At 42.1% G+C, this 26,089-nt stretch overlaps 1 protein-coding gene across 1 annotated transcript in view; it reads right to left on the bottom strand.

Moving 5' to 3' along the window:
• HSD17B12 (hydroxysteroid 17-beta dehydrogenase 12) overlaps positions 1-26,089 on the bottom strand; it is a 76,529-nt gene that overhangs the window by 27,588 nt on the left and 22,852 nt on the right. Inside the window, 3 exon segments of the mRNA XM_042869905.1 lie at positions 3,960-4,070; positions 20,811-20,886; positions 24,770-24,816. Of these exon segments, the coding sequence (XP_042725839.1) occupies positions 3,960-4,070; positions 20,811-20,886; positions 24,770-24,816 (234 nt within the window).

Here is a 26,089-nt window from a genome sequence, read left to right as displayed (position 1 = left end):
AGCAGAGCATTAGGAAGGACCTACCCTGCTGCCCAAAAGGAGAGGACGAAAGAGGACAGGAGAAGACGAGCAGAGGACAGTAGGTGGCAGCAAGAGCCCAAGCGTGGCTGAGCTCCCCGAGAAGCTGGGGGAAGAAGGAGGCACGGCTCACAGCAAGGAGAAATCACATTAATGACAGGCTGCGTACATTAAGCAGCCTGTGTTTTTGACAGAGAGTCTCTGCCTTCAGAAATGGTTCCTGGTTTGCCTTCCGTGGGCTCGCAGCTCAGAGACCCACTGCAGCACACCACTCTCTCAGTCATACCCTCATGCTCCTCACATCTGCACAACCCGTCCCCACTGGCAGCATTTCAAATTAACTGAGAGAATATATTAATTTCCAAAACCTGATTTTTTTCCTGAGCAACGCCTGCAACTGGCAAGGTTTTACCCTAGGACCAGAGCCTGGTGCTAATCCTCCAGGCTCACCCCAAGTAACACTAAACTTCTGGTATCATCAGAGAACAACGCAGCTCTGCAGTCTCAGTTTCTTCAAACTTAATAGAGCATATTGATATGGAGACCAAAAAATAAACAACAAAAAACAACCAAGCAAATGGGATCTCCGCTTCTTGAGTATCTGTTGTTCATCTTACGCAAGTGAAACTTGTGACATTTGGTTGCTGTGGCAACATTTTACATTTCTATAGTGTCTTACACCCCGGAGAATCCTGAAGTGCTCTATAAGCTCAGCAGCACTGCTCACCTCTAGGGCAGCAGCAGGGTAAGAAACAAGGTTCGATGGTACTGATGCCCTTTTTGTGTGGCAAGTTGGGTTTTGGTTTGGGGGTGTTCTTGTTTTTTAAGCCCCTACACCTCTGCCAAAAGCCCTCATTTTAACACCCAAACCGAAGGGTATGTAAACATCACAAGACATTCTGGACATACAGGCAACACACAGAAGGGATTCTGGCAGAAGTCTGCCAGCTTCATTTAGGAATCCTCTCAAAGGACAGCACTTGTAGCCCCGATCTCTTCATGTATTTATGGAAACCCTTAGCTGATTAGTCAGGTTGTGATTAAAATTTTAACTTTTGGACGACCTTTACAAAGGTTTACAGGGAGTTTGGCAAATTCCCAGCAGACATTTGCTATATTTAGAGAGAAAAGTTTTAAAAAGGAGGAAGGTCCAATCTTGCCATTTCCAGAGTAAGCCAGAAGGTATTTTCCTAATTTTCATCCTAAATTAAGCTATTCTTCAGTTTCTCCCTCTGAAAAGGATTTTTGCATGAACTGTGGCAGAGCTTTGAGACTGCCCCTGGTTGGTCCTTCCAAAAGCAGCACACTGCACATGATCCATGCTACACAGATAGTCACACAAAATTCACACCAACTACTAGAAACTGCCACCCAGATACGTACCCTCACAGCCTTAGCCATCATGTTTTTTTTTTAACCAGGTCGTATTTTGCTGCAGTTTGGAACAGATTTATTTACTGATTTTTTACAAAAGATCAACTGGCAGTTTGTGAAGGCATATTTTACCTCAGAAGATCCAGATAAGAACAGGGTATGATAACTGCCCAGCTCTAACTCCTTTTGAGACTCACAGAGATTTAAGAAGAGCGAAAGAAAGATTTCCCACCTCTGCTTGTTTAACATATTGCTGTAGCTAGCACATGTTCAAAGTCACTGACAGACGCTGTTTTGAACACACAGCAAAAACATTATGCAAACTCTTTTAGCCTCCATACGTGGGTGAGAAGAAGCTTCCAAATAAGAAGTTCACAAGAATTCCAATCTGCAAGTACTTTAGTTCAACTCTGTGCAACTATATAATCAGAAGCTCCATCTCCAGCTGTATAGGTGGAGACACCTGTGTCTAAGTGCAAGGTTCAAAAAATAATTTCCTGTAGGTCACCAGCAACAGTGCTACAGCACCAAGGGTTCTCACAGCTATTGCTGCAGAGGAGACCAAAAGAGGAAAATACACTGTAACCTGAGAGCCCATCTCTCATGGTTGTTCTCAGTGAAGCCCACTCCTTCCTCACAAAAAAAATGCAGAACGCAGAGTAGTAAAGCTTGTATTCCAGATCACAAAGAAGCTACAGTATTTAAAATATAAGGCAACAAAGCATGAAATCAATTGCCATAAGAAATTAAAATATCATCCTTCCAGAGCACCCATAGTCTGTGCTGAAAAAAATGACACTGACGAGTGGTTTTGGTTAATGCAGCTATAGCTAGAGAAAAACCCTATGCATCACATAATCTGATGAGCACGAGACCTACTAAACTGGTGGTGAACGTCCTGCTTAGTTAGACAAAACATGTCTGTAAAGCTGTGCTGGCCAGTGCTGCAAGGAGATGGTGAAAGAGCTCAGCTAGAGAGCACACAACTCTCCAGCATTTTGGTGCTATTTTTACCACGCTCCTAGTCAAGGTGCTTGTGCAAATAGAAGAGAGAAGCAGGCTCAGCTTCAGGAGTGTCGTTTTCCTGTAATAAGCTTACACAACTTGAAACACATTCACTGCTTTAGTGCCCAAAGTCTATAAAAAGTCCAATTTCCACAATTCCATCCTCACCAAAACTTTATCACGTCTAACAAACGGAAGCTCTTTTAGTTCGGATACGTACCTCACGTAGTTCACTATTCTCTAACAATTACTTAAGGACAGATAAGAATAAACATTAATTTTAATCCCCAAAGCTTCTTTGGAAATTTTTTTTTCCTTCAGAAAGGGAAAAAAAAATCAAGGCATCCATAGTCAACCACTCTATGTGCAATATGTCATAGAGATGCTGGCACCTACTGTTACTCAATTTTAGGTAGATTTGAATTTTTATAGCAATTAAATGTTGGACATCATGAATTGCACACACTCAAATCTGTCAGAAGTATCCGGGAACGTTCTGTGCTTTATCATTTAACAACTGCATTTTTACACTGAGTTTTTATGAATACTATTCTTGGGGCATTATTTACAGGCATCATAAAACAAGACCCATCTATTAGAAGCAAAGCTCAGCTTCTGTATCATCACCCGTGACAAATTTATTTTGAAATACGCTTTAAAAAAAAAAAACAAAACCTGGTTCCAATGACTGCACTTTGGGTGAACAAAATTAGTTTTGCAGCACCAAAATGACTTCAACAGATGACATATACTGGCAGGCATCTGAGCCACAAGACTTGATAAAAATGTCATGCCTTATGTTGAGCACCACAGGTTCTCATCCCCATTCAGAAGAACTGTAGAAATATAGGTTATGCACTCATACATATGCGCTTCTACAGAATAAACCACAAAACTGATAAGAAACTGCCTTTGCTCCACAGTTCAGGTAAAAGGTAAATCGCTTTATGCCAGTTGTTTTGTGGCACTTCAGTACTATGCAATGCAATACACCTGGAGGTATCACCATGTCTTCTCAAGGACTCCTGCAGCACCCTACACCTCTGTGCTACCACAGGCTGTGCCAGCAGAACACCAGCAGCGCCCCATCACTATCAGAATGCTCTCAGAACTTTTGGAGCAGGAGTCAATTACTTGATGCTATATTCTAATGATTGAATTTCCACAGCTCTTAATTAAAAGTTAACTGTCCTCCCAAAGGACTCTGCTGTGAAGTTCAATCTAACTACCTGGAGTTAGCTCAGATTCTGAGATGACATAGGGTCAAAAAACTGTGCATGCAGTCACGAGCTGAAGGAGCCTTTTAACAATTGCATAATAACGCACTGAAGACACCCAATAAGCCTCTGTTCCTAGAATTTGAGCACACATGCAGGCAGTGGCTTGTGCAGCAGACAAGCAGGATACCAAGAAAGCACACTGAGCACACAGGGACAAAATTTTAGTTAGGCAAGCCATCAGCTTTTGTGAATTGCTTTCAATAAACTTCCAAACATGAAGAAGTCAGTAAACACACTGGGACAAACCACAGCGTAAGGGATTTATAGAGATGAAAAACAAACCCAAAATGCCGATCTCCAGGCCTTCCAGTCCTGCTTTGATTCTGTTGTAAATGTCTCCTCTCTCTCCAAAGTCCGCCACAATAACTTTTGTTTCCACTTTGTACTTCTCCTCTAGAAAAAGAAAAGGGTTAAACAATAAAATGGAAGCAGCTGAATGAGCATTCAAACACTACAAATCTGTCAGTTATGGCTTCGTAAAACAACATTTTGAGTAGCTAATATTACACAGAAACATTTTTGCTTCTTCAACAGGAATCCTTGAATTTTAACACAACCTGCTCAGGAAGTTTGCAACATTAAGCTACTTCTGGTGAGAACATTAATTCCCAAATGATTCAGCACGTTTTGTTTGTAAGGACCATGAAGGTGGCAAGAAAACAAATTATACAGGTTTGCACAGCAGGCAAAAAATGCTGAAATCAGGAAACACACATACACAACAGCATCCAAGTACAACTTGACAAGGACACTGCTTTCCCACCTAAGGCAAATGGTAAATGAGTTGCTTCAGATTGAGCGAACCAGTTCTTTATTGCCCCTCATTTCCATTTTCAATTCTGATGCCATAAAATGTTTTAAATATTCAGTATTTCAAACATAAAGGGAACGTGTGGGTGAACAAGAGGAGAACTGCAAGTTCAATCATTCTTAAACCGTTCTGATGTGCTTTTATCTCCTTCCCTAATGGAATGGGAAAAATACATATAACCAACCGCATTTTGAAACAGAAAAGGGAAGTAAGTACTAAAAATGCCTCATAGAAGGAACAATTCTACTTCCATCAAGCCAAATTAATTACACTTAATTAGCGTCAGTACAATGTCCTCTTGGACTTCAAAAGGACAAAACGGCAGCTTAACAGTGAAGCATTTCAGAAGTTTGCTGCGCCCAGATTCCACCCGTTCCTTAAGTGCTCTGCATCCACCCGGAGAAGGCTCTTGCAGCATTCTGCCCCCACGGCCATTCATACAAGTAGTGTCAATTTGAAGGAAAAGAATCATTCACAAAAAGATTAGGAGCAGCCCGCTTCCCGTGATGCTCTTTGCCATTCAGGGAAAGCCGCAGCTCCTGTGATGCTGCCGTCCATTCATGCAGAATCATGAATCCCCTGAACTCGCCGGGCTGCTCCCCACCCCCCGCAATATCCCTAATGGCAGATGGGATTAGTTCTCCTCCTTTCCCTCTCCCCTCCCTCAGCCCCTTCATCTCTCGTGAACAGCTGCATTGTTTGAAAATCCCCGGAGAGATGTTGCTATGTCAAATGACGACGTAAATAGCATTAAGCCCCTACTGCAGCAGCAGCCTTGTGATCGCGTCAGAAGAAAATCAAGTTCAACACTGGGGGGAGGGGGCGAATGAGTCTATTTTTAGGCACAGCTGTTCTAATATTTAACATACACATTCAAATTCTTACAGGACACCGAATTATAGGCATATCAAATATGTACGAGGGGACCGGTCAGGCAAAGCCAAAGCAGAACACATCCACACACACATGCCATTTTTAGCTGTTGTACAGTATCTGCAGCTGTCTTCGCAGCCATTCAGATGCTTTGCAACGTGCATGTTGTTTAAAGGGCCCAAACACCACCCTCCCCTATCTGTTCTGTTATGACCTTTCTAACTAAGCACTCCTCATTAGAATTGTTAACGATTTATCCTCTAAACCTTCTGAAGTTACTGCAGAGATACTGAGAAGGGTTAAGACAAAAAAAAATAATAATAATCTTAGGACCTAATACTGGAAATAGAAAAAAGGAAGTGCTCACACTGCAGCTCACGTAAGACCTGTTCCTCCACCCTTCAGAACACTAGGTAACGCCATTACATGTAAGGCAGTTGAGCAAGAGCCCTGTACAAAACCACACAGCACCCTTTGTGTGCTGCTGGCAGGCAGCAGAATGTATTGAAGAACACAAAGAACAGAAGTCTCCTCATACGGTCAGAGGACGAGGTCTCTGCAGTTCTCACTGCTAGCACACAGATTTCCCTTCCCAGCAGCCTCCCATGCAATGGCCTGACTCTGCCTCCCCACCCCGTGTCAGCAGCTGGCCATTGTGTCACTTTGGAGAAGCCCATGCTCTGCCCCCCAACCTGCAACAGACAGGATGAACCGCTTGCCCAGGGAAAAGACTAGCAGATAGATCTGATAAAATGACTGTCAAACAGCAGTGCAAACAGCATTAGGTCACTTCTGCATAAGCTCATACCAGCAGTCAGGGCACAGGGTGCTGGGGAGAAAAGGTGTGCTCTGCTCTGTACAAACAGTGGGAAAGGGAGCTTCCTGCACCCTACCCAGAACTATGATGCTCTCTAACAGCTGAGCTAGAAAAGACAATAGAACTTCATTTTATCTCCCAAAGAGACTGAGATAAAGTGTAACAGAGAAAGTAGCAGGAGGCAAAGTTCTAACCCAGGATGCCCAGCAGCAACTGGACTCTTCTCCATTCAGGAAAAGAAAAAACTGAGCTTGGTATTGGAGCTTCCAGCTTGAAGACCCTGAGGTACTCAGGGGCCACAAGGAATGAAAGGAGGACAGCAAACCATTTTTTACAGTTGGCAATCAGAACATTTGAAGCATCTGATAATAGGTACCTGCATGTCCAGAATTCTCAATGATTTATTGACAAGTGAATCTGACGTTTCATCTTCAAACTTGGTACTTTTAGCAAAGGACTGAATACAATCCATCACATTACAGCAGCAGTCATCACCCAGCCATACGGTCTCAGGGATGGGAAAGGTAGCTCAGTAGGTCTCTTTGTGTTTTTCAGCAATGACACGTCAGTGTTACAATAATTTTCTCCCTCCTCATTTACTAAATATCTCAGGTGAGAACAACCTTGACCCTACAAATGAAAGGTTTTAGCCTAAACTTGCACTTCTCCAGCTGATTTGTAGGGCCCAAGACTTCTGTTAATTTAGTAACAGACTGACAAAGCACAACGGTATATCTGTAGACTGATAAGAGTACATAGGAACTTCAGTAAACATTGTCATTTGGGAAGTAAACTGCTGACCTGAAGGTGTAACAAAATACCTTCATGGCTGTGGGAAAGCTGAATGAATCAATAGAGGGGAACAGAGCAGGGACAGAGCAGAAATTACATGAAGAAGCAACCTTTGAGAAGTCAGCCCAGAATCAAGAAACAAATCCATCTTATACAAGTTCATGATTCCTGTGATGAGTACTGTCTTCCTGGTTAACATATAGACTCACAAGGAATCTCTACAGCAAGAGGTCTGAAAACAGTCTGCTGTTTTGCTGGAAATATGATGAGTAGTCCAGTAGGCAAGCTCATACTGGAAGGAACTACAAGAAGAAACCACACTAATTGTATGTATATACTCACAGTTACTTTATAGTAAGTATATAATAGCATGTATACACAGGCATAATTTCAAGAATGGTGCAGTGAGCAGGGCTAGAGAAGTAATGCTGCCCCTGTACTCAGCACTGGTGAAGCCTTGCCTTGAATACTGTGTTTTGGGCACCTCAGTACAGAAAGGTGCTTTGAGGTGCTGGAGTAGGTCCAGAGAAGGGCAGCAAGGCTTGTGAAGGGCTTGGAGAATATGTCCTATGAGGAATGACTGAAGGAACTGGGGATGTTCAGTCCAGGGAAAAGGAGGCTGAGGGGAGACATTATTGCTCTCTTTCAATATCTGAAAGGTGCTGACAGCAAGAGTGGGGATCGTCTCTACTCACTGTTGATGAGAGGAAATGGCCTCAGGTTGCCTCAGGTCAGGGTAAGTTTAGGTTGGATATCAGGAAACACTTCTTTACAGAAAGGGTTGTTAAGCACTGGAATAGGCTCCCCACAGGGGCAGTGGAGTCACCATCCCAGGATGTGTTTAAAAACCATTTAGATGTGGTGCTCAGGAACATGACTTAGCGGAGGGTTGTTAGAGTAGAATGGTTAGGTTGTGATTGGACTCGACGATCTTTAAGGCCTTTTCCAACCTGAGTGATCCTATGATTCTATGATTCTATAATTAAAAGCTCTAACAACATCACTGGCAAGATGACCAAAGCAACTGATTACAAACTAGGCAAGCAATAAGGAGCAGCCTCAGTTCTCACTGAGACATTATACACCAGATTAACCTTGTAGGAGTGATCTTGGCACATTCCAAACTAACACCAGCCACAACACCACTGTGTACCTAATGTGTACCTAATAACATGAAGCCTTATTCTAACATGGAACCTTTGCTGGCCGAGCTATTTCAAGGATACAAAATAGGAGACAAAGACTCAAAGCAGAGAACAATGTTAAAGATGGTGAGTCAAAAGATGTTTGAGCCAAGCGCACACCTAAAGATCACATTATCTTCCTCTGGACGGACCATCCAGAAACTCCTCCCTATTTGATGTGAAAGCCCAAAACTAGCTTTTAAATCTCATCAGCTAGTAATACTGTTTAACAGCAAACTGACAGCACAGTACGTTCAGAAAGAAGGCTTCTGCATAGCACTTCTCAGACACGCACACCTTTCTGAGCCAGAGCAAGTACCTGTTACTTGGATCAGATGATACAGATGCTGTATGGGGAAAAAGGGAAAACAAAATTTTGTAGAAGTTACTGGTATGGGTTAAAAGATGCAGATAGTAATCCAAAAACAGACAGATTACAAAGTTGTAGGCATCAAGACCAATACCTACAGAAGAACAGTTGCAGTGCTAACAAAGGCAGTATTACAAACAAACCACCATGTGCAAAGCCATGGTTTTGTTTTCAAACGTGTCATGAGCAGAACTGATCAAATTTCAAAGCAGTGTACCTGGATTCATAATGACTGCCTTACACAATATTAAATTTATGAACTGCCATCTCTTCTTTCTCAGTCAATTCACGTGACCATATTTTTCTTCCCCATTCCTGTCACTATGGATTGGCTGACAGCAACCACGTCAGCGTAGCATCACTGAAGAGATAACGCACTTTTCTTACTCCTAAATTTTGAGCCAGAAGACATTAAGATGTTAAAATGTACTTGCCTTTATCTTGTCCTTCCCAGTTTCCTCTGCATGTCAGATTTCCTGGTGACATCATCCAGGTCTTCCTGAACTGGAACCTGCCTCTTTCAGCTTTTACAAATCCTAACTTTATTGAACTTCATAAGCCTAAGGATGGTAGGATGGAGACAGCAAAAGCAAGCGCCGCATCTGTCCTCCCTGTTCCCTCTAAGTGATCCTCACTATGCCTTCAACACGGTAAATACACACACTGCCTGCAAAGAAACAGTACATTAACTATGTGTCCAGATCTCAACAGCCTTCCTAAAGCCTTCTATTCAGACAATGTCTGTATGCAAAACTGAAATTTGCCAGGAAGTTCTAGCAAACAAATGTTTGGGGGAAATTAGTCCGATGTATGAAAATCAGAAAGTAAACTGGCAACTTAAGAATGTTCATTAAAAGGATACTCGTGTACTCTCACATGACTTAAGACATAACTTAGTTGACAGGGAAAATAACCTCTACACCCATACAGTGGTGACATTACTGCTTACTTATGAACACATGTAACTACAAGAGCAAAGACTGCTGAAGAGTCCATGAAACCTAAGAGGCCCAGTTCTACCCTCCGATGGAAACAGCACCTCCTATATCCATATCCATAGTCAGCAAGAGCAAAAGTGAGGAAAGCTCCAGCATTTAAGGGGGTACTACTCAAGGAAGAGAGTGATGGAGCTGGAAGCCTCAAACTGCCCAAACAGAGGGAACAGAGTGCACAGAGCCAGGGCATCCCAGAAGTGAAGGTAGAGAAAGGAAAACTCCATGGCAGGAACGGCACCAGCATCATCCTGAATAGCATCTGGAAAGACACGCAGCCTGTCTGGTTTCTCATCTGCAGGACAGTTACAACCTCACTAGGAGAAGCAAACACTATTATCTATTTTTAGGTAACTCCAAAGGCCAGACAGAGTAATTTACAGATAATGCATCCAGTGTCTTGCCACGCAGGGAAATCTAAATGCATCTAAATGATTAAACAAACTGGGGCAGACCTTTATTATGGAAAAAGTCAGGCAATGTGGCACCATCTTGCACCTAGAGCACTAAAAAGCAAGCATAACACTGGAATTTGAAAAATGGAAGTTAGTAGTTTCTAACAGTGATCTATGCCCTAAATACAGCTAATAAAGAATTTGAAAGTGGCTTGGAGGAAGGCTTACCTCCTATGTCACTGTTATGGAAGTTTAAGTAACTCAAAGCAGTAGCTTTCCCTTCCCACCAAATTGACATCTTGGTTAACACGCTGGAAAATGCTAAGGAAGTGAAGTTTTGACACCCAAATAAGCTGGACTTGAAAGAAGGTTCTCCCAGACAAGCAGTCTTATGAACACTGATGCAAATGAAAGGAGACAGAAGCCTGGTAGTCAGGAGAAACAGCTCTGGTGGCATGACAGAGGGAGTGTCAGTGTTAATGGGGTCTGTAGACATAAATCCCACAGAGAAACAGAGAAACTAATAAGTGACTCCCTAAAAATAACATTCATACTTACACTGCTGCTTTCAAAATGGCTGGATAAAGCAGCTTGAATTTATGCTACATACATTGAAACAAATCCAGTCAGCTTTACAACAGAAAGGTTCAGGATGAGGCGCACGAGGTCCACACTGCAGGAAGGAATGGGGAACACTTATTTCAAGCTCAGAGAAAGTGCATTAAAAACCTTTTGCTAGAACTGAAACATCTCTTCTGCTTATATTCAGAGCCTGATAGAAATATTGCCATCACGACGACGAGGCAAAGAAACAGCCTGCAAAAACGCAGAAGAGGTGTCACTTGGTCTTTAGCTTCTGAATGGCCAAAGAAACAAGCAAAGCAGTAGCAGGAGAAGAAAAATAACTCTCCACTCTTCAACATACAGATAAGAAAAATTTGGTTAAGAGTAAATCAATTCAACTGTATTCACAAATAAAGACCTCATCTTTTCAGTTTCGTGGAAGTGGCAAGACTCACACTGATCCAGGATCCAGTCTCTAGAAACAGTTTGTAATAATTTGATAAACTGAGATAAGTAGAGAGATGAAAGCTAAAAACTCCTGCTTTTTAGTGCCATGTCTATGCAGAGCAGATAGGAAGAATTAAAGACGAGAATGGCTGCAGACAGCTCTACAGTTTAGTTGTTTAGCAAGAGACACCCATTCATTTGCAGACTGCATCATGTTTAGGACTTGCAAAATTTACAGACATAGCACATAGAATGTTAAATGTGCACTGAATCTGCCTTCCAGAAGAACCATCAAATACTTTGACAGGCAATAGCAGATTACTGTTCAATTTGTTGATACTTTGCATCATATAGAAGGTTATTAAAATCAGCCAAGTATAAGAACTCACTTTTTCTGATCATTTTGTAGCAACTTAAAATTGCAAGAAATCTGCTGTTAACTATGGCTCTAAGTTTCTCAATACCTAGGACTTGATTAAGATGTTTTGAAGTGGGATGCAAAAATCAGTTGCAATGTAATACAGGATTACCAAAGGCACATGGGGACATGTTGCAGAGTGGAGAGTTATTTTTCTTCTCCTGCTACTGCTTTGCTTGCTTCTTTGGCCGTTCAGAAGCTAAAGACCAGGTGACACCTCTTCTGTGTTTTTGCAGGCTGTTTCTTTGCATCATCGCCGTGACGGCAGGAGAAACAACAAAAAACCTTGAAGAAACTGCAACAGCTTTCAGAAAGGAGACCACAGTAGCACAGATAGAGAGAAGGTGATCTAGAGCAAAGACTCTGGGCTCTTTCGCCACCTGCATTTATTCATGTTTCAGTTACCAAGCCCACTAACATACTGAACACCAAAAAGGATGAATCAGAAGAGACTTCCTATTTGTGCAGCTGTGTCAGTCCTTCTCTTGAAGGATAGATCACACTACCCATTTCTGTGAAAGGGGCAACAAGATCAGCCTAGAAGATGGGCGTCATCACTGCTGACCCTAATCCAGAGGGATTCCACAGAGACCCAGTGGAAGAGAACATGGGTATTCAGAAAGGCAGCAGATATGCAGCAACAGTTAGGTATCCAAACAAAAGTCCTACAATAAGTCACAGATATCTCTATAAAACTCTGAAGCAAAGTACTGGTCATCTAAGGAATAATAAACTAAGCCACACCTAAAAGAAAGTTCTGCAAAGCTGGGTGCAAACAGAAGTTGTTATGCAGGAACACCATAGTGTATCCATTTCTGCAGAGCATAATGAGATGTCTATCTACAATTTAACATAATTTGCTATGTTAAAACACAGTTTATGAGCATTTATGTATACACATTTGATCGAGTACTAAGGACTAGATCTGGACTCCTCTCATTCTACTTCAGAAGCAGCACTACCAGGGAATTCCTTATAATGCACTAATTGCACAATATGCATACAATGTCCTTCAAAAACAGTAAATACTTAAAAATCTAGTCATGTAAAAGTGTGGAACAGGTAAGAAATGCCAGATCTTGTTTAAAATGTTAAAAAGGTGTTAAATAGCTTCAAGTTTCAGTACATATGCACAAATCGATTCTTCACTTTCGAACATTGAAAGAGACAGCAGAAGATGGATCTCTAAAGCCATAGCCCACAACCCTTCCAAGCTACGTGGGACATCTAAGCTTTTAATTTGTGTGAACAGTACTTTTACTAGAAAACATACAAAGGAAACACATTTTATTAACATTTGCCTCTGTTTGCAACTCAGACTCCACTACTACTATATATTATTGTCTCTAAGATACACTTATTAAGTCAGAAAAAACATTCTTAGCAACACACAGGATCAATCAATGAACCCATCCACTCAAATTTAATGCTTAATACTGTAAGCTTTCCTAAATCAAGCTTATCCTAAATACAAGCTAACTAAAAGCACAGCACCAGGCAGCCTGGAAGCAGCTGCACATGCAAACAGCTGGGGCTGTGCAGCTGAGCTGTGCCAGCACTTCCCATTGGCAGCACCACGTCTGCAGGCAGGCCAATGCTCAACACACACAGCCCTCCATCCAGCTCCCCACAGTGCATCTGTGGGTAATGCAGGAGATGTGCCCCCAGATGCAAAACAATCTGCCCTTGCTCTTAAGGCAGCTTTGGGACACTTGAGCCAGTTGCTACATGAATCGCAACCAGCAGCTTCACAGTCATTCATTATTATTTGTTAAGTATCTGCTAGTTTCATCTGAGTTTGGCACCCAGTGAAAAAAGTGCTATTAGAAGCCTGTAACTTGGAACACAGTCTTCAGGGTTCTCCAAAGTGTTAGCTGCAAGGGAAAATGCATTGTTAAGTAGCCCAGTAATTGCACAGAATACAGAAAGCAGCACAGTGTCCAGTTGAGGGCTGGAAGCATGTTAAGAGAGTTTGCAGCAAGCACAGCACACATGTAGCCATTAGCTGAACCATCTCAACATCATTTATTGTTCATATTCATGTTTTGTTTTGTTTTTCTCTAAAGAATCCATGGTGAAAAACAGACGAGTCTCCTCTCTTTGTGAACTAGTAACTGGCATAAATTGTTTTCCTCATCACAGCGTATTCCTGGAAAACACAGAAGTGACCATCAGCACTTCTTAAGCAGAGCTAGAGAATTTTACAACTTCTCCAGACACAAAGGGCTTGGTGTAATGGAATTCAACTTACTAAAAAATGTCACCTATAGAGCAAACCTGTAGAAGGAGACAGCACAGTGTGGATCATCCAGTGCTCTCCTTGGGTCAGTTTCCTAGAAGTCCTGGTTTTACATCTCTCAGGCAATCAGATTTCTACCAATTGCCTTACAATAGATTTGCAATGCAGACTTGCACTTGTGAAAACAATCTAGCCCTTATTTTCCATGTGATACTAAATTTACATTATGCTGAAAGTGATAAGCAATATATTGCAACTTCTGCATTAGCAAGGTGACTAACAGCCTGGAGAGCAGCACAAGAGCTCTGCTTTTTGGCATCCACTAAAGCGTATGTAACAAACAGGGGTTATTTAGTAGACAGTCATTAAGTTCTTGTGCATTAAGGAAAAGGTGAGCTTTTCCCCCACCAATAAGCTATGTTGCAAAGTTTCAGTGAGGAAAAAAACACCAACAAAACACAACAACAACAAAAGTGCACAGAAAAAGATGGCCCAGTGGGAGAAAATACATAAGCAGAATGCTTCATAAGGAAAGAAAAACCAAAAACAGTTAAAAAGAAGTTCCCTTCCTGATCACTCTAACTTTTCATGATATGTTGATCATATTCAGGGCTCATCCATTTTATTTACTGACAAATTAATAACAACTTCAGCTTGAATCCTCCTTCAGCTCTCTACACTACGTAACAACTGCTCTGTTAGTATCTGATCCCATTCAAGGCAAACTAATTGGAAACTATTTTCACTCCATTGCAGCGAAACTTCCTCCGAAGATGAATACCAAGAGTTCATTCTGAATCAAAGACTCTTATGCTACAACATGTTAAATGTTGCCCGATGCATTAAAACAAGTTAAAAATATTTGAAGCAATTTTGTCAAGTCCAAAAAACATTGGAGAATACAGTATGTCAAGCCAAAGCCAACTCAAATGATGGAAGGCTGCAAACATTAATTTACCTTGAAGTAGATCACAAAAGGTCAGAATAACTGCCAGACACAGTCAGCCTTCAAGTTAAGCTCAGGAAAGTGAACCTTGTCAATCCCCATGCAAGGAAAGTAAAATGATGTTCCCCTCCTCAGATCAAGTGTGTCTGCTCTACAGCCTCCTTTATTAAGTTCAAATGTTCTTCCTCGCAACTCAGAGCTGGTGGGTAAGATGTACAAGAGCAGGGGGAGGAAACTCAACTGACAGGGCAGAGATCATGAAACTAAGTACTCCAAGGTAGGTATATGTGAGGTGCTGTCTGGGAGAAACCCTGTAGAGGACAGATTTGCTATGGCAGGTCATCGGCCATTTGCACTGGGAGACCACAATAATACCTCAGGCATGAGCAAAGTTGTCAGCATCAAGCAAGCCTGCTTCAGTGTCACCCATAATTTTGTTATCAAGAAAGCAGGAAAAAAAGCAGTGTGAGCTATCTGCCTAAGAAATGGAGAAGGAATGTTCCCGGTTTTGGCACCACATCCCATTCCTTCCTTGTGCATACTTGCAGTCACACCAAACGGTAGCAGGCGCATGATGGATCCCATGTCTGAAGATGAAAGCTCTCAGTTTATGATGCAGGTCAAGTATCTGGATCAGTGCAATTCAAGAAGGTTAAGCAACTTCAAGATCACTATGTGCTAAGTAAATAGTCATCAAGTGCAGATTTTAATTTTAACAGAAGGTTGTGCAGTGACATAACTAGCAGAGCCAAGACAATTCTAAAAAACAGTCACTAAAGGAGCAAAAACAGTAATGTTTTGGACAGTAACTGGTGAATAGTGTTAGAGACAGACTGACAATGAGTTGCTTTTTTCTTGCCTCCTCACAGCTCACACACAACACTACTGTCTGTCCTGGTCAGCCACTAGCTAACAACATACATCAAGACCAAACTCTTCTTTTGACAAATTTCCATTAAGGAAAACTCTCTTTACAGCATTCTCCTCACTCAACTCATTTTCACTACATCCTTCACATTTCAACCTCTAAGAAGTGCGTTTCTTTGGAGTTCTTTCCCAAGCCTGCTCAGAACATACCCGCTGGCAACAGTGCAAGTGTTGCCACTTATTGCACTGGCAATAAGTGAAGTTTTTCTACTTGCAAATCTGTGATGCTTTCTGAATCAACTGCTGGCACTGAGCACCCAAGATGGCTTGGGCCATACACACTGCTGAACACAGCAAGCGAGGGAATAGTCACTATAAGGTATTCAAAAGATTGACTCCATTCACAGAAAGGTTTTCTTTCTGAACACTTAGAAGTGTTTAACAGTACAATACAACAGACATCTTAAAAAAATGGTGAAATACTGATGTATTGTGAACTAGACCAAGAACTTTGTGGAGCAAATCTAGAAAGTCGAGTGTTTGTATATGATGCTTTTTGATTAACAGAACTGTGCAGCTCCATGAGAGGCAGTCCACAATCATTGAAAATAATTTTCAAAATCCTTTCTTCATTCTGTGACTTTAGACCTAATTCTGTGAGAACACAAAAGAGAATTTCCTTTTTGAGGGAAATCCTACAGGCATTCTACAAACAAATTTAGAGACTTTAACTGCTTGTTGTCCACTAATTTTTGTTGCTCAAACTGAGTTATAAGTTCAGAACATTGAGTTATAAGTTCAGAACATCTGGCTGCCTTGTAACACCAGTCCAACAATGCACACACACAAGAAAAAAAATCACATCCAGGTCATCTGGTATTTACCATTCAAAAAGACCTATCAGCACTTCTCTTAAAACGGTGCTTATGCAACTTGCATTTTGTACACACATGTCACTCCCAATCTAAGTATATTTTTGAAGAGTGCAAGAAAGGATTCATCTGAACAGAATAAATGCAGCTGATCCTTAAAAACCCTCCCATTGTAACGGAGAGCTTCTAACCCTTTGCTAGAACCAGCAGGACGGTGATCAGTGAAAACAAGGAAGGAACAGAAAACACACACACAGCTCATACAGTACAAAGAACTGTGATTATCCAGAGCTAAACAGCCATTCTTCCTTCAAGTGAAGGAAATGATCAAGCTCAGGTCTGCAGGACCATCATGAATAAGTGTAAAGCTACCTGAAGAACCTGAAAGGGAAACATCCAAGTAGTTACAGCATTACAGTTTAAGAAGAAAAAACATACATGCCCATCTTATACATGGCAATATCTGAACCGACTGCAGAGACCACATGAGAAACTGTTGTCTAGCTAAAGCCTATTAGGATCTGAAAGCACTATTCTGATTTGCTTGATTATTCAGACTATCCTAATCCTGTAGCATATGCTACAGTGAACAAAGTATACATTTCAGTAGCTCAGTGTTGTCAAAAGAATGTTCTGAAAACCCAATATGAGTCATTTCACTTCAGAATCGTTTAGGAAAGAAAGCAGAAAAATGTTTGGGTGAGGCCTAACAGTAATTATGTATTACAGGCAACTCTACAAAAGTAGATGTACTTTTTTTTTCTTCCTAATTTGAAAAACTCTCTCAGCAGCCATCATTTTGGTGCTGAAAGCTTAAAGCAGCAGATTTGTCTGTCTTGTCAGCATCACACTCAAGTCCAAGGGAGAAAGATATTTCCAGACTGGTTCAGAAAGGGTTATGACCATTTTCAGGAAGCTTGTCACTTCATGCTTAAGAAAGCATTTGTTTCTCGAGCAAGATATTTGCAGATAACTTCCAGCAATTCAGTTTTTACTTAGGAAGATACCTGTGTATGGTGTAGTAAGAAATGCGACTGCGTGCCCACATATGCAGCAAGCTATTACCCAGCTGCTGCAGTTAACCACCAAAAAGACGGTAGCTGCAACTTCAGTATTTGCAATTGCAAAGCTTCAGTACTCACATGGGTTACCCAAGCAGTGATATCTGTACAGCCGATTTACCCTGCTGCTGCGTTGACAAGATTAGTGTATCAGAGGTATGATCAGACACTGCCGTGACATTCTTAAATGGAGGATGCTAACGAGCAGGGACAATTACTTGCAAACTAGAAGCCAGGATCTGATGCAATCTGAGTTCTAATGAGAATGTTCTTTACCATCTAAATATACACACAAAGATTTTTGTCTCTATAAAACAGTTTCATATGTCGTCTTACGACAGACATGAAAGTTACATACAGTGACATTTAAACTAATTTAAAGAGAACTGTATGCCCTATTTTTCTCAGCAAACTAGTAAAATAGTCATTAATAAGCCTGCTGAAGCTCTTTAGTGATTTAGTTATCATTATACTTAGCAGTTCACCACAGTGGTACAAAATAGTTTGTGTACGCTTCTTTCTAGATTACACTTCATAGTGAAATGGTGCCACTAACAAATTCAGTGGAAATTTAAACTGCATTATTTTGGCTTAAGTCTGTTATAACCTCTGAAAGAGAGCAGCTTTTACAGTTACCTGTATTATACACACAGACCATTTTAGGAAAGTCTAAGCAAAACAAGCAACACAGAAGACGGATCTTAAAGCTTTCATTATCCAACATCATTATGCTGAGAAACATGCTTTATAGTACACAGAATCACAGAATCATCCGGGTTGGAAGGGACCTCAAGGACCATGTAGTTCCAACCCCCCTGCCTAGCAGGGCCACCAAACATACACATTCAGATCAGGTTGCCCAGGACCCCGTCCAACCTGGCCTTAAACACGTCCAAGGACAGGGCATCCACAACCTCCCTGGGCAGCCCGTTCCAGGGCCTAACCACTCTCCTTGTAAAGAATTTCCCCCTAACATCCAACCTAAATCTTCCCTCCTTCAACTTGGATCCATTTCCCCTAGTCCTGCTGTTGTCAGCCCTTTTGAAGAGTTTACTCCCCTCCTGGGTGTAGGTTCCCTTCAGGTATTGATAGGCTGCAATGAGGTCACCCCGCAGCCTTCTCTTCTCCAGGCTGAACAAGCCCAACTCCCTCAGCCTGTCCTCATAGGGGAGGTGCTCCAGCCCCCTGATCATCTTAGTTGCCCTCCTCTGGACCCTTTCCAAAATCTCAATGTCTTTCTTGTACTGAGGGCTCCACACCTGGACACAGTACTCCAGATGGGGCCTCACAAGAGCCGAGTACAGAGGGACAATCACCTCCCTGTCCCTGCTGACCACCCCTCTCCTGATGGAGCCCAGGATCCCATTTGCCTTTCGAGCTGCCAGAGCGCACTGCTGGCTCATGTTCAGTCTCTCGTCCATCAGGACCCCCAGGTCCTTCTCTGCCGAGCTGCTCTCAAGGACCACTCCTCCCAGCCTGTACGGGTGCCTGGGGTTCCTCCGGCCCAAATGCAAAACCTTGCACTTTGCCGTGTTGAACCTCATTAGGTTCACCCGAGCCCAGCCCTCCAGCCTGTCGAGGTCCCTCTGAATGGCATCCCTTCCTTCCACCGTATCAACCGCACCACTCAGCTTGGTGTCGTCAGCAAACTTGCTGAGGGTGCACTCAATTCCCTCATCGATGTCATTAATAAAGATGTTAAAGAGCACCGGTCCCAAGACAGACCCTTGGGGGACACCACTTGTTACCGGCCTCCACCTGGACATAGAGCCATTGACCACCACCCTCTGTCTGCGGCCTTTCAACCAATTGCTTATCCATCGGGTCGTCCACCCATCAAATCCACTTCCCTCCAATTTGGAGATGAGGATGTGGTGGGGGACCATGTCAAAGGCCTTGCTCAGGTCCAGGTAAATGACATCGGTCGCCTTCCCTTCGTCCACCAATGCCGTCACTCCATCATAGAAGGCCACAAGATTAGTTAGGCATGACCTTCCTTTGGTGAAGCCGTGCTGGCTGTCTCGGATCACATGCTCATTCTTTATGTGACCAAGCATGTTGTCCAGGAGGATCTGTTCCATGATCTTCCCAGGCACGGAGGTGAGACTCACCGGCCTGTAGTTCCCCGGGTCCTCCCTGCTCCCCTTCTTGTATATGGGAGTGACATGACCCTTCCTCCAGTCATCCGGGACCTCGCCTGACAGCCACGACTTCTCAAATATGATGGAGAGCGGCTCGGCAACCACCTCAGCCAGCTCCTTCAGGACCCTGGGATGCACGCCATCCGGCCCCATAGACTTGTATTCATTCAGTCTAAGGAGGCACTCTCGGACTTGCTCTGCCCTTACAGTGGGGAGGGATTTACCTCCTTGGTCCCCACATAGAGGTTTGGGGATGCAGTACACGACTCCCACTCCTGCTTATCGAAAAGCTCTACACACAAGGCTACATTTCTTCTTTTATCTTGACATACTACACATAAACTAATAAACTTGCATTAAATCTGCCCTAATAAAAGAGATGTAAATTACAAAAAGAATTTTTCTGCATTATGGTTATACCTCGCTCTAGTAGGAAAATCATTTGTCTGCAAGAGACATAAGGAAACTAAATGACCCCAAGCAAATATCGATTTTACATTTGTGATTGGAACACTGAAGTTACTCCCTTTTGCTTATATATAGCTATTTACTAGATGCTTACTAAAGAAACAATCCCTAGCATAAGCTCTTAAACTTGCACATCAACTCATTGCCCACATTCCTATGACTATAAACATTTGTTACCCTAATAGAGCTCACAGCTCTTTACAATGATCTTTGAGTAGTTTATCCAAAACAAAATGAAATTGGAGAAGCAGGAGGGAAATAACCACTCATATCCACAATAAATCCGTGTGCTTTGTTAAACAATGAATAAAATGAGAAACAAAGAAACCACCTTTGTGGTTGAAACCCATGAAATCATACTTGCTTCAAGCTGAGGTAATACCCGGGTGAAGTAACAGCTACATGTTTCTCTCCACATTACCATACAAAGATGCCTATAATGACAATCACTGGTATGGGTCGGGTATGCAATGCTAACAGTTTTAGAAGTACATATTCATAGAATCCTATCACAGAATGGCTTGGGTTAGAAAGAACGTAGAAGGAACCCTAGGATCATCCAATTCCAACCCCCCCATGCCCTGAGCAGGGTTGCCACCCAGTAGATTAGACTGTTGAGGGCTACATCCAACCTGCCCCAGTGCCTCATCACCAGAATTAAACCCTAGTGTTCTCAGAAGATAAAGAGGGACAACTGAAAATCATTCAGCAAGGCCTTTATCACTTATGTCTGTAATATTTGCGCTGTGGACAAGAACAAACTTTTATTTTTTATATAGAGTTGTATATATCAGCCTGTAGGAAATTAACATGCAATCACATTTATTTTATTTAAAAGCACATATGTGAAATGTAAGGAAGAAGTTTTTAACTCACTTATTTCACCAGCAACTTGGTCCAACTTTTCTTTTGACCGACTGATTAGAACCACTTTCATTCCACGTCTTGCCAACTGAAAAAACAAAGAACAGGAGACATAAGGACAGTCATACATCACTTCCAAATCAGCATACTAGTTATTGCAGGGATTGGTCAAATATTGTAACAATGACCAGCAAGTTTGAAGAGTTACAGTTTCACACAGAGATATGGATGAGAAAAACAGGACAAGTACTTGCACACACTTCTTTCTTGATTTCCCTCATGGAAAACTTAGCGTCTTCTTTGTCATCCCATACAGGTGTATAAGCACATGTATACAGCAGATAACCAACAGCAAGTATTTTACTGTCTTCCCACACTTCTGAAAGTTCCACCAAAGAAGCTACTATCTATAATTAAGCTCAAAATGCCCAGTTAAGATATCCATGGTCACTTCAACACCTGTGTTGCAAAATTACCCTTGCACTCAATGCCTCTTTCCTTCAGCAGCTTACTTAGGGAAAACCTAGGCTCTACTCTTACTTTGTCTATTCATGGGTAATAAAGGTCAACTTAACTCACACAGTTCTTTTAAAGAAGTTATCTGTGTAAATTCAGCTGGGTCCACAACATATCCTGGTCATCAAGTCAGACCTAGTTCTGCATGCTTGTAATGGGATCTAACAATTTAACAGATCACAGAAAGACAGCTACATACCTGAATTACCCAGCAGTGGAAAATAAACAGTCTTTCTTTTGCAAATGCCTATTTCAATGAAAAGTAAAAACATGTATCCTATCGCTACAGGCAGCTAGCTTACTGGAACAGTTTTTTTTTATAAAGTCAAGCAGTGGGCTTTGGAGATGGCAGGAAGAGAAGAAGGGATTAAGATAGCTTTCTCCCATTCCACAAGATCAAGAAAGCAAAGGCAAAAGGTTTACCTAAAAGTATCTCTGCCTGTGATATTGAGGACGACCTGACAATAATCTGCTTACTGTGAAACAGCTGAGGTACCAAGGGGCAGGAAAGCCCTACAGCTACTCCTCATAGGTGCAGACTCTAGACTGCTGACACACAGCTTGCTTTCTGTCAGCAGTGAGCTCTGGGCTCACAGATTGCTTTAAGCAGGTACCTCAGCTTACAGAAAAGTGCCAAACTGTACCAGTCCCAAAAACAGATCAAGTAGAGTCACATTGCTACATCAAATTAGCAGACTCCCAGCAAATCTGAGAACTTCCATAGCAAAAGCAACTTGAGAGAAATTGCTGCCATGTTGACACTGAAGAGTTGCGCTGAGAAGCTCGTCCCAAATCTAGAAATGGAAACCAAATGGCAAGAAGAATCATCTAAGTACAGAGCATGAAAAATGCCTTAGAAACAACTTGTAAGTAGGAGTGGGTATCAACTAAAAGAAATAATATGTCTTAGAAAAGATACAGTGCATACTGACTGATGTAACCTGATAGAGTTCTGCTGTGTTTGAATATTCACTGATAGAGGCCTAGTGAATTAAAAAAAAAATCACAGCTGTCCAAAGAGAAAAAAATCATCCTCTGAGGTTCCAGTATAAGGAATGGGGAAGATCCAGTTACATTGTAAATAACTTGCCATTAAACTTGGATATTTGGCCATGACCTCGTCAAGATGAAAACACCCAATGAGAGGACCTAAAAATAATCAGAAAAACTAATCTAGAGTAGCACAATGGGAAGATTCTCCTGCAGCAAAGGATTAATTGATGCAAGCAAAAGTCATCCTTCTAAATTGAGTTGGTGGATGTAGGTGTCTAATTTCCATAAATCCAATGTTAGTAACTACCACATTTTCCACTTTGATAGCAAAACATAGCTGCTTTTAAAACTCTTTCTCTCAAAGAATGGGTGTGATTGACAGCTCTTCCAAAAGCAGAGTTAGAGCTCTTGTTAGAGCAAATACAGCAAGAGCAGTACTGAAGAGATGCAGATACACATCATCACGCACTCAACTGTATCACAACCTGTAGTTTATCACCCAAGACGAAATTTCCGCTGTTTGCTTTTACAAATCAGGAGTACAGCAACAATGGGGCAATAGCTAGTCCTGAGTATATCCTTATTAAAAAACAAGGGAGAAAGAAAGCGTGTTCCTCTGGAACCAAAGGCAAGCATTACTTGGGCAGAGAAGAACACATGCATTTGGCAGAGCACTGTTTATGAAGGGGTAGCCCTGTCATGAAAAGGATATCAATGCTGAGCAAGGAACAAAGATCTTGTTACTACAGGAATGAAAAGTGTAAAAGCAGCTTATTGCTTGGAAAATAAGGAAAGCAACCACAGCAGAATACAACCAGGGAATTCACTAATTTTTAACATTCTCCCACCAATAATCAGAGATGATACTGAACTTTTGAAGAGATCTCAACACTTGCATTTCTCACTTTAACTCCTCCAAAGAGAAAGAAATAATTTGCATGATTATATTCACAGCTGTGAGCACCCAAGCAGCTGTATATGCCAGCGACATTTATAGTAACCTGAAGGGAATTCCTGGTAGAAAGTCAAGCCTCTGCTAGCAGTCTTAGGAAGACAGACAAACCTGGAGTTAACAGAAAGATTGAGAAATCTTTTAAGGTATTTCATATTTCAACCTCTATTCACTTGATGTAATTAAACATTCATCCACCTGAACATTCAAAGGGGAAAGTACATCTTTTTTTATAGCTCAAGGATGGCTGCACCCTCTGGAGTGCTCTGTGCCTACAGTAACACCAGCAAAAAAAAAAAAAGCTGAAACAGCCCATGTTTCCCATCAGGGCCTCATACTTGCAGATCAGCTTTCCTACTAGCTGTACATGTAATAGGGATCTGCCAGCAGCACACATTTGTGTTCAAAGGCAGCCTAGCTCTCACAACACCAGCAGAACATAAAGCAAAACTGTAGTTTCACTCACCTGATAACCTAACATACAGAGCCTGAAACCAACAACCCACAATGTTCAGGGGGCATCTCGCATATCAGAGGGCTTCCTCCCAGTAGCAGTATGCCCTGGGCACAACAACCTCCTTCCACTTGCTCTAGGCAGTTATTTAAGTGTTGCATAATTTGCTTCAGGGCCATGTAACTGGCATAATTTGGCATGTAGGAGCTGTCAGCCCTGCAGAAGAATCAGGTGCTCTTGACATCAGCCTCCCCCCTTAGTAGGGGTGGGTGCTCCTATCTGCAAAACAGCAAGGAGCCTGGGGGAAAGGAGTGTATGTGTGGAGACACACTAGGATGGAAGGGGAATCTGAAGGGTGAGGACTACCCTCAATGAGGCCTGAACACCCTGCGAAAAAGAAAACTCCTGAAAAGAGGACCCCTCACAGATCATTACCTCACACAATCGTGTCTTGGAGAAAACAAAAAATGAATACAAGCAGGCTCACTTTGATACTGATGCTGGAGTTAAAAGTTATTTTTGCTATAAGTTGCTGCAGTCAGCAATATTTGTCATGATGTTCTCTGGGCGCATAGGCTAAACTGCCCCATACTAACAGGCACTTTCTCTCTCAAAACAATACACTGCAGTACCATGTGTGGAACCCGCATAATATGCATCAAGAGCAAAAGCACAGTAAAAGTGGTAGAGATAAAGCACCAGCTTCAGAGACTTGATAAACCATGGGGAATAATTGGAACACAGTGCAGGCAGCTAGAAATGCCATTTAGCCAGTGTCTGGAAATACCAAATGAAAATTCCAAGGCTTGGGGTAGGTGAAAATAATTACAGTAACTAAAAATGTTAAAAGTAAAAACTGAAGGACAAGGTGAGCGCTGAAGACAGAAGAAGTCACAAAATAAGTGAAAGGAGACTTGATTTTCAGCTAGCCACCTGAGGGAAGCAACACAAAACATCTCAATCTCCACGTACGTGTTAAAACAAGATGAAGGAACAAGGCCTGCTGCTGACAGCTTGCCAAGGATCAGGACAGCTCCAAACAACAAGAATTCTTACCTCTTCTGCATAGGCTTTTCCAATCCCATCAGTAGCTCCTGTGACCACTAGGAAAGAAAGATGGATATCCATTAGCTACTTCACAGCAATAAGTACACTAAGTGTTCATTAGCAGGCTACTGAAGTACTTATTCCAACCAAGAGACACAATGTCTCTGGAATAGGTGTACAACTTGAAATTTTATTAAAAGTCTCTCAGGAAGCTCCCAATATCCTTTCCACGTAGAGAAAGAGTTATGGGCCTAAATTCTTGCCTCAAGAATCGTGTTCAGCATCTCTTCTCATGCCAGTTTTCTGGCCTGCTATGCTACTTCTGAAGTTTGTGGCTTAGGAGATTTCTAAAAATCATACATTGTACACAGCAAAATAAAAAGCATCCTAAAGCCTGTAACAATTCAGTAATTTGTTACATGGGCAGAATGTAAATTCTCAAAGCAGAAGACATCTTTTTAAGACTCTCCAGGAGCTTTTAGATCCCTGTAATGCGGTGCCTTGCCACCAGCAAGTCTGACTGACCAAAGCAGCCAGATGTGTCTAGAGTTTTTTCACCTGTGGGCGGACTGGGATCTGTGTCAAGCCTCAAGTCTTTCTAGGATTCTTTTCCACACACTGAAAATCACTGAGTGACTCAACATGCCATTAGTTTGACAGATTATTCCGGGACTCACCACACCAGTAGCTGATCATCTCAGTTTACTCACTAAATAGCAACTCCTTCATCCACAATCCACTTCTCCCAAACTATTGTTTGAGCAAGCACATTCAGCATCACTTCCTTCTCTCAACTATTCATCCCCATCAGTTCCAATTCCTACACCTCAACATTCTTACACTTGCAGCTCGCCACTCCTTCATCCACCTCTGCTCTCTCTTAAGTGGCTACAGAACACACCGTACTTATCCGGCTGCCCTCAGACAGATCAGAACAGCTTGTTTAATGCTTCCACCGCTTAGCCCTGAACTGAGGCATGCCTCAAATAACAGAGCTTGTTTAACGGTTCAGAAAACTGAACTGGGAGTGCTGGTTTGATTCCTAAACCCACCGCTAGCCCTGCACAGCCGAGTGAGGTGTGCAGCCAGCACTGCATCTAGCAGCAGCTTCCCCCCAGTGCAACAGAGGGAAACGTGTTTGCAGATGGCTTGATTAGTCACTGCGGATCACCCAAAACAGTTGGAATGCAAACAGCAGCCAGTATACTTCTGTTTGAGTAATAACAGCTAGGAAATGCTGTAACCATTTCAGTTTCTCTGCCACTAGCTATAAATAAGCAGACATAATAACAAGTGATGAAGCTGCCAGGAAAGGTCCTATTCTAGCTC

This window comes from Lagopus leucura, unplaced genomic scaffold (assembly GCF_019238085.1).
Source record: "Lagopus leucura isolate 7727_CA_CO unplaced genomic scaffold, USGS_WTPT01 Super-Scaffold_1, whole genome shotgun sequence".
In the NCBI taxonomy this organism is placed as follows: domain Eukaryota; kingdom Metazoa; phylum Chordata; class Aves; order Galliformes; family Phasianidae; genus Lagopus; species Lagopus leucura.
Note: the sequence above shows the minus strand (reverse complement) of the source record. Positions and strands in the feature narration are given on the sequence as shown.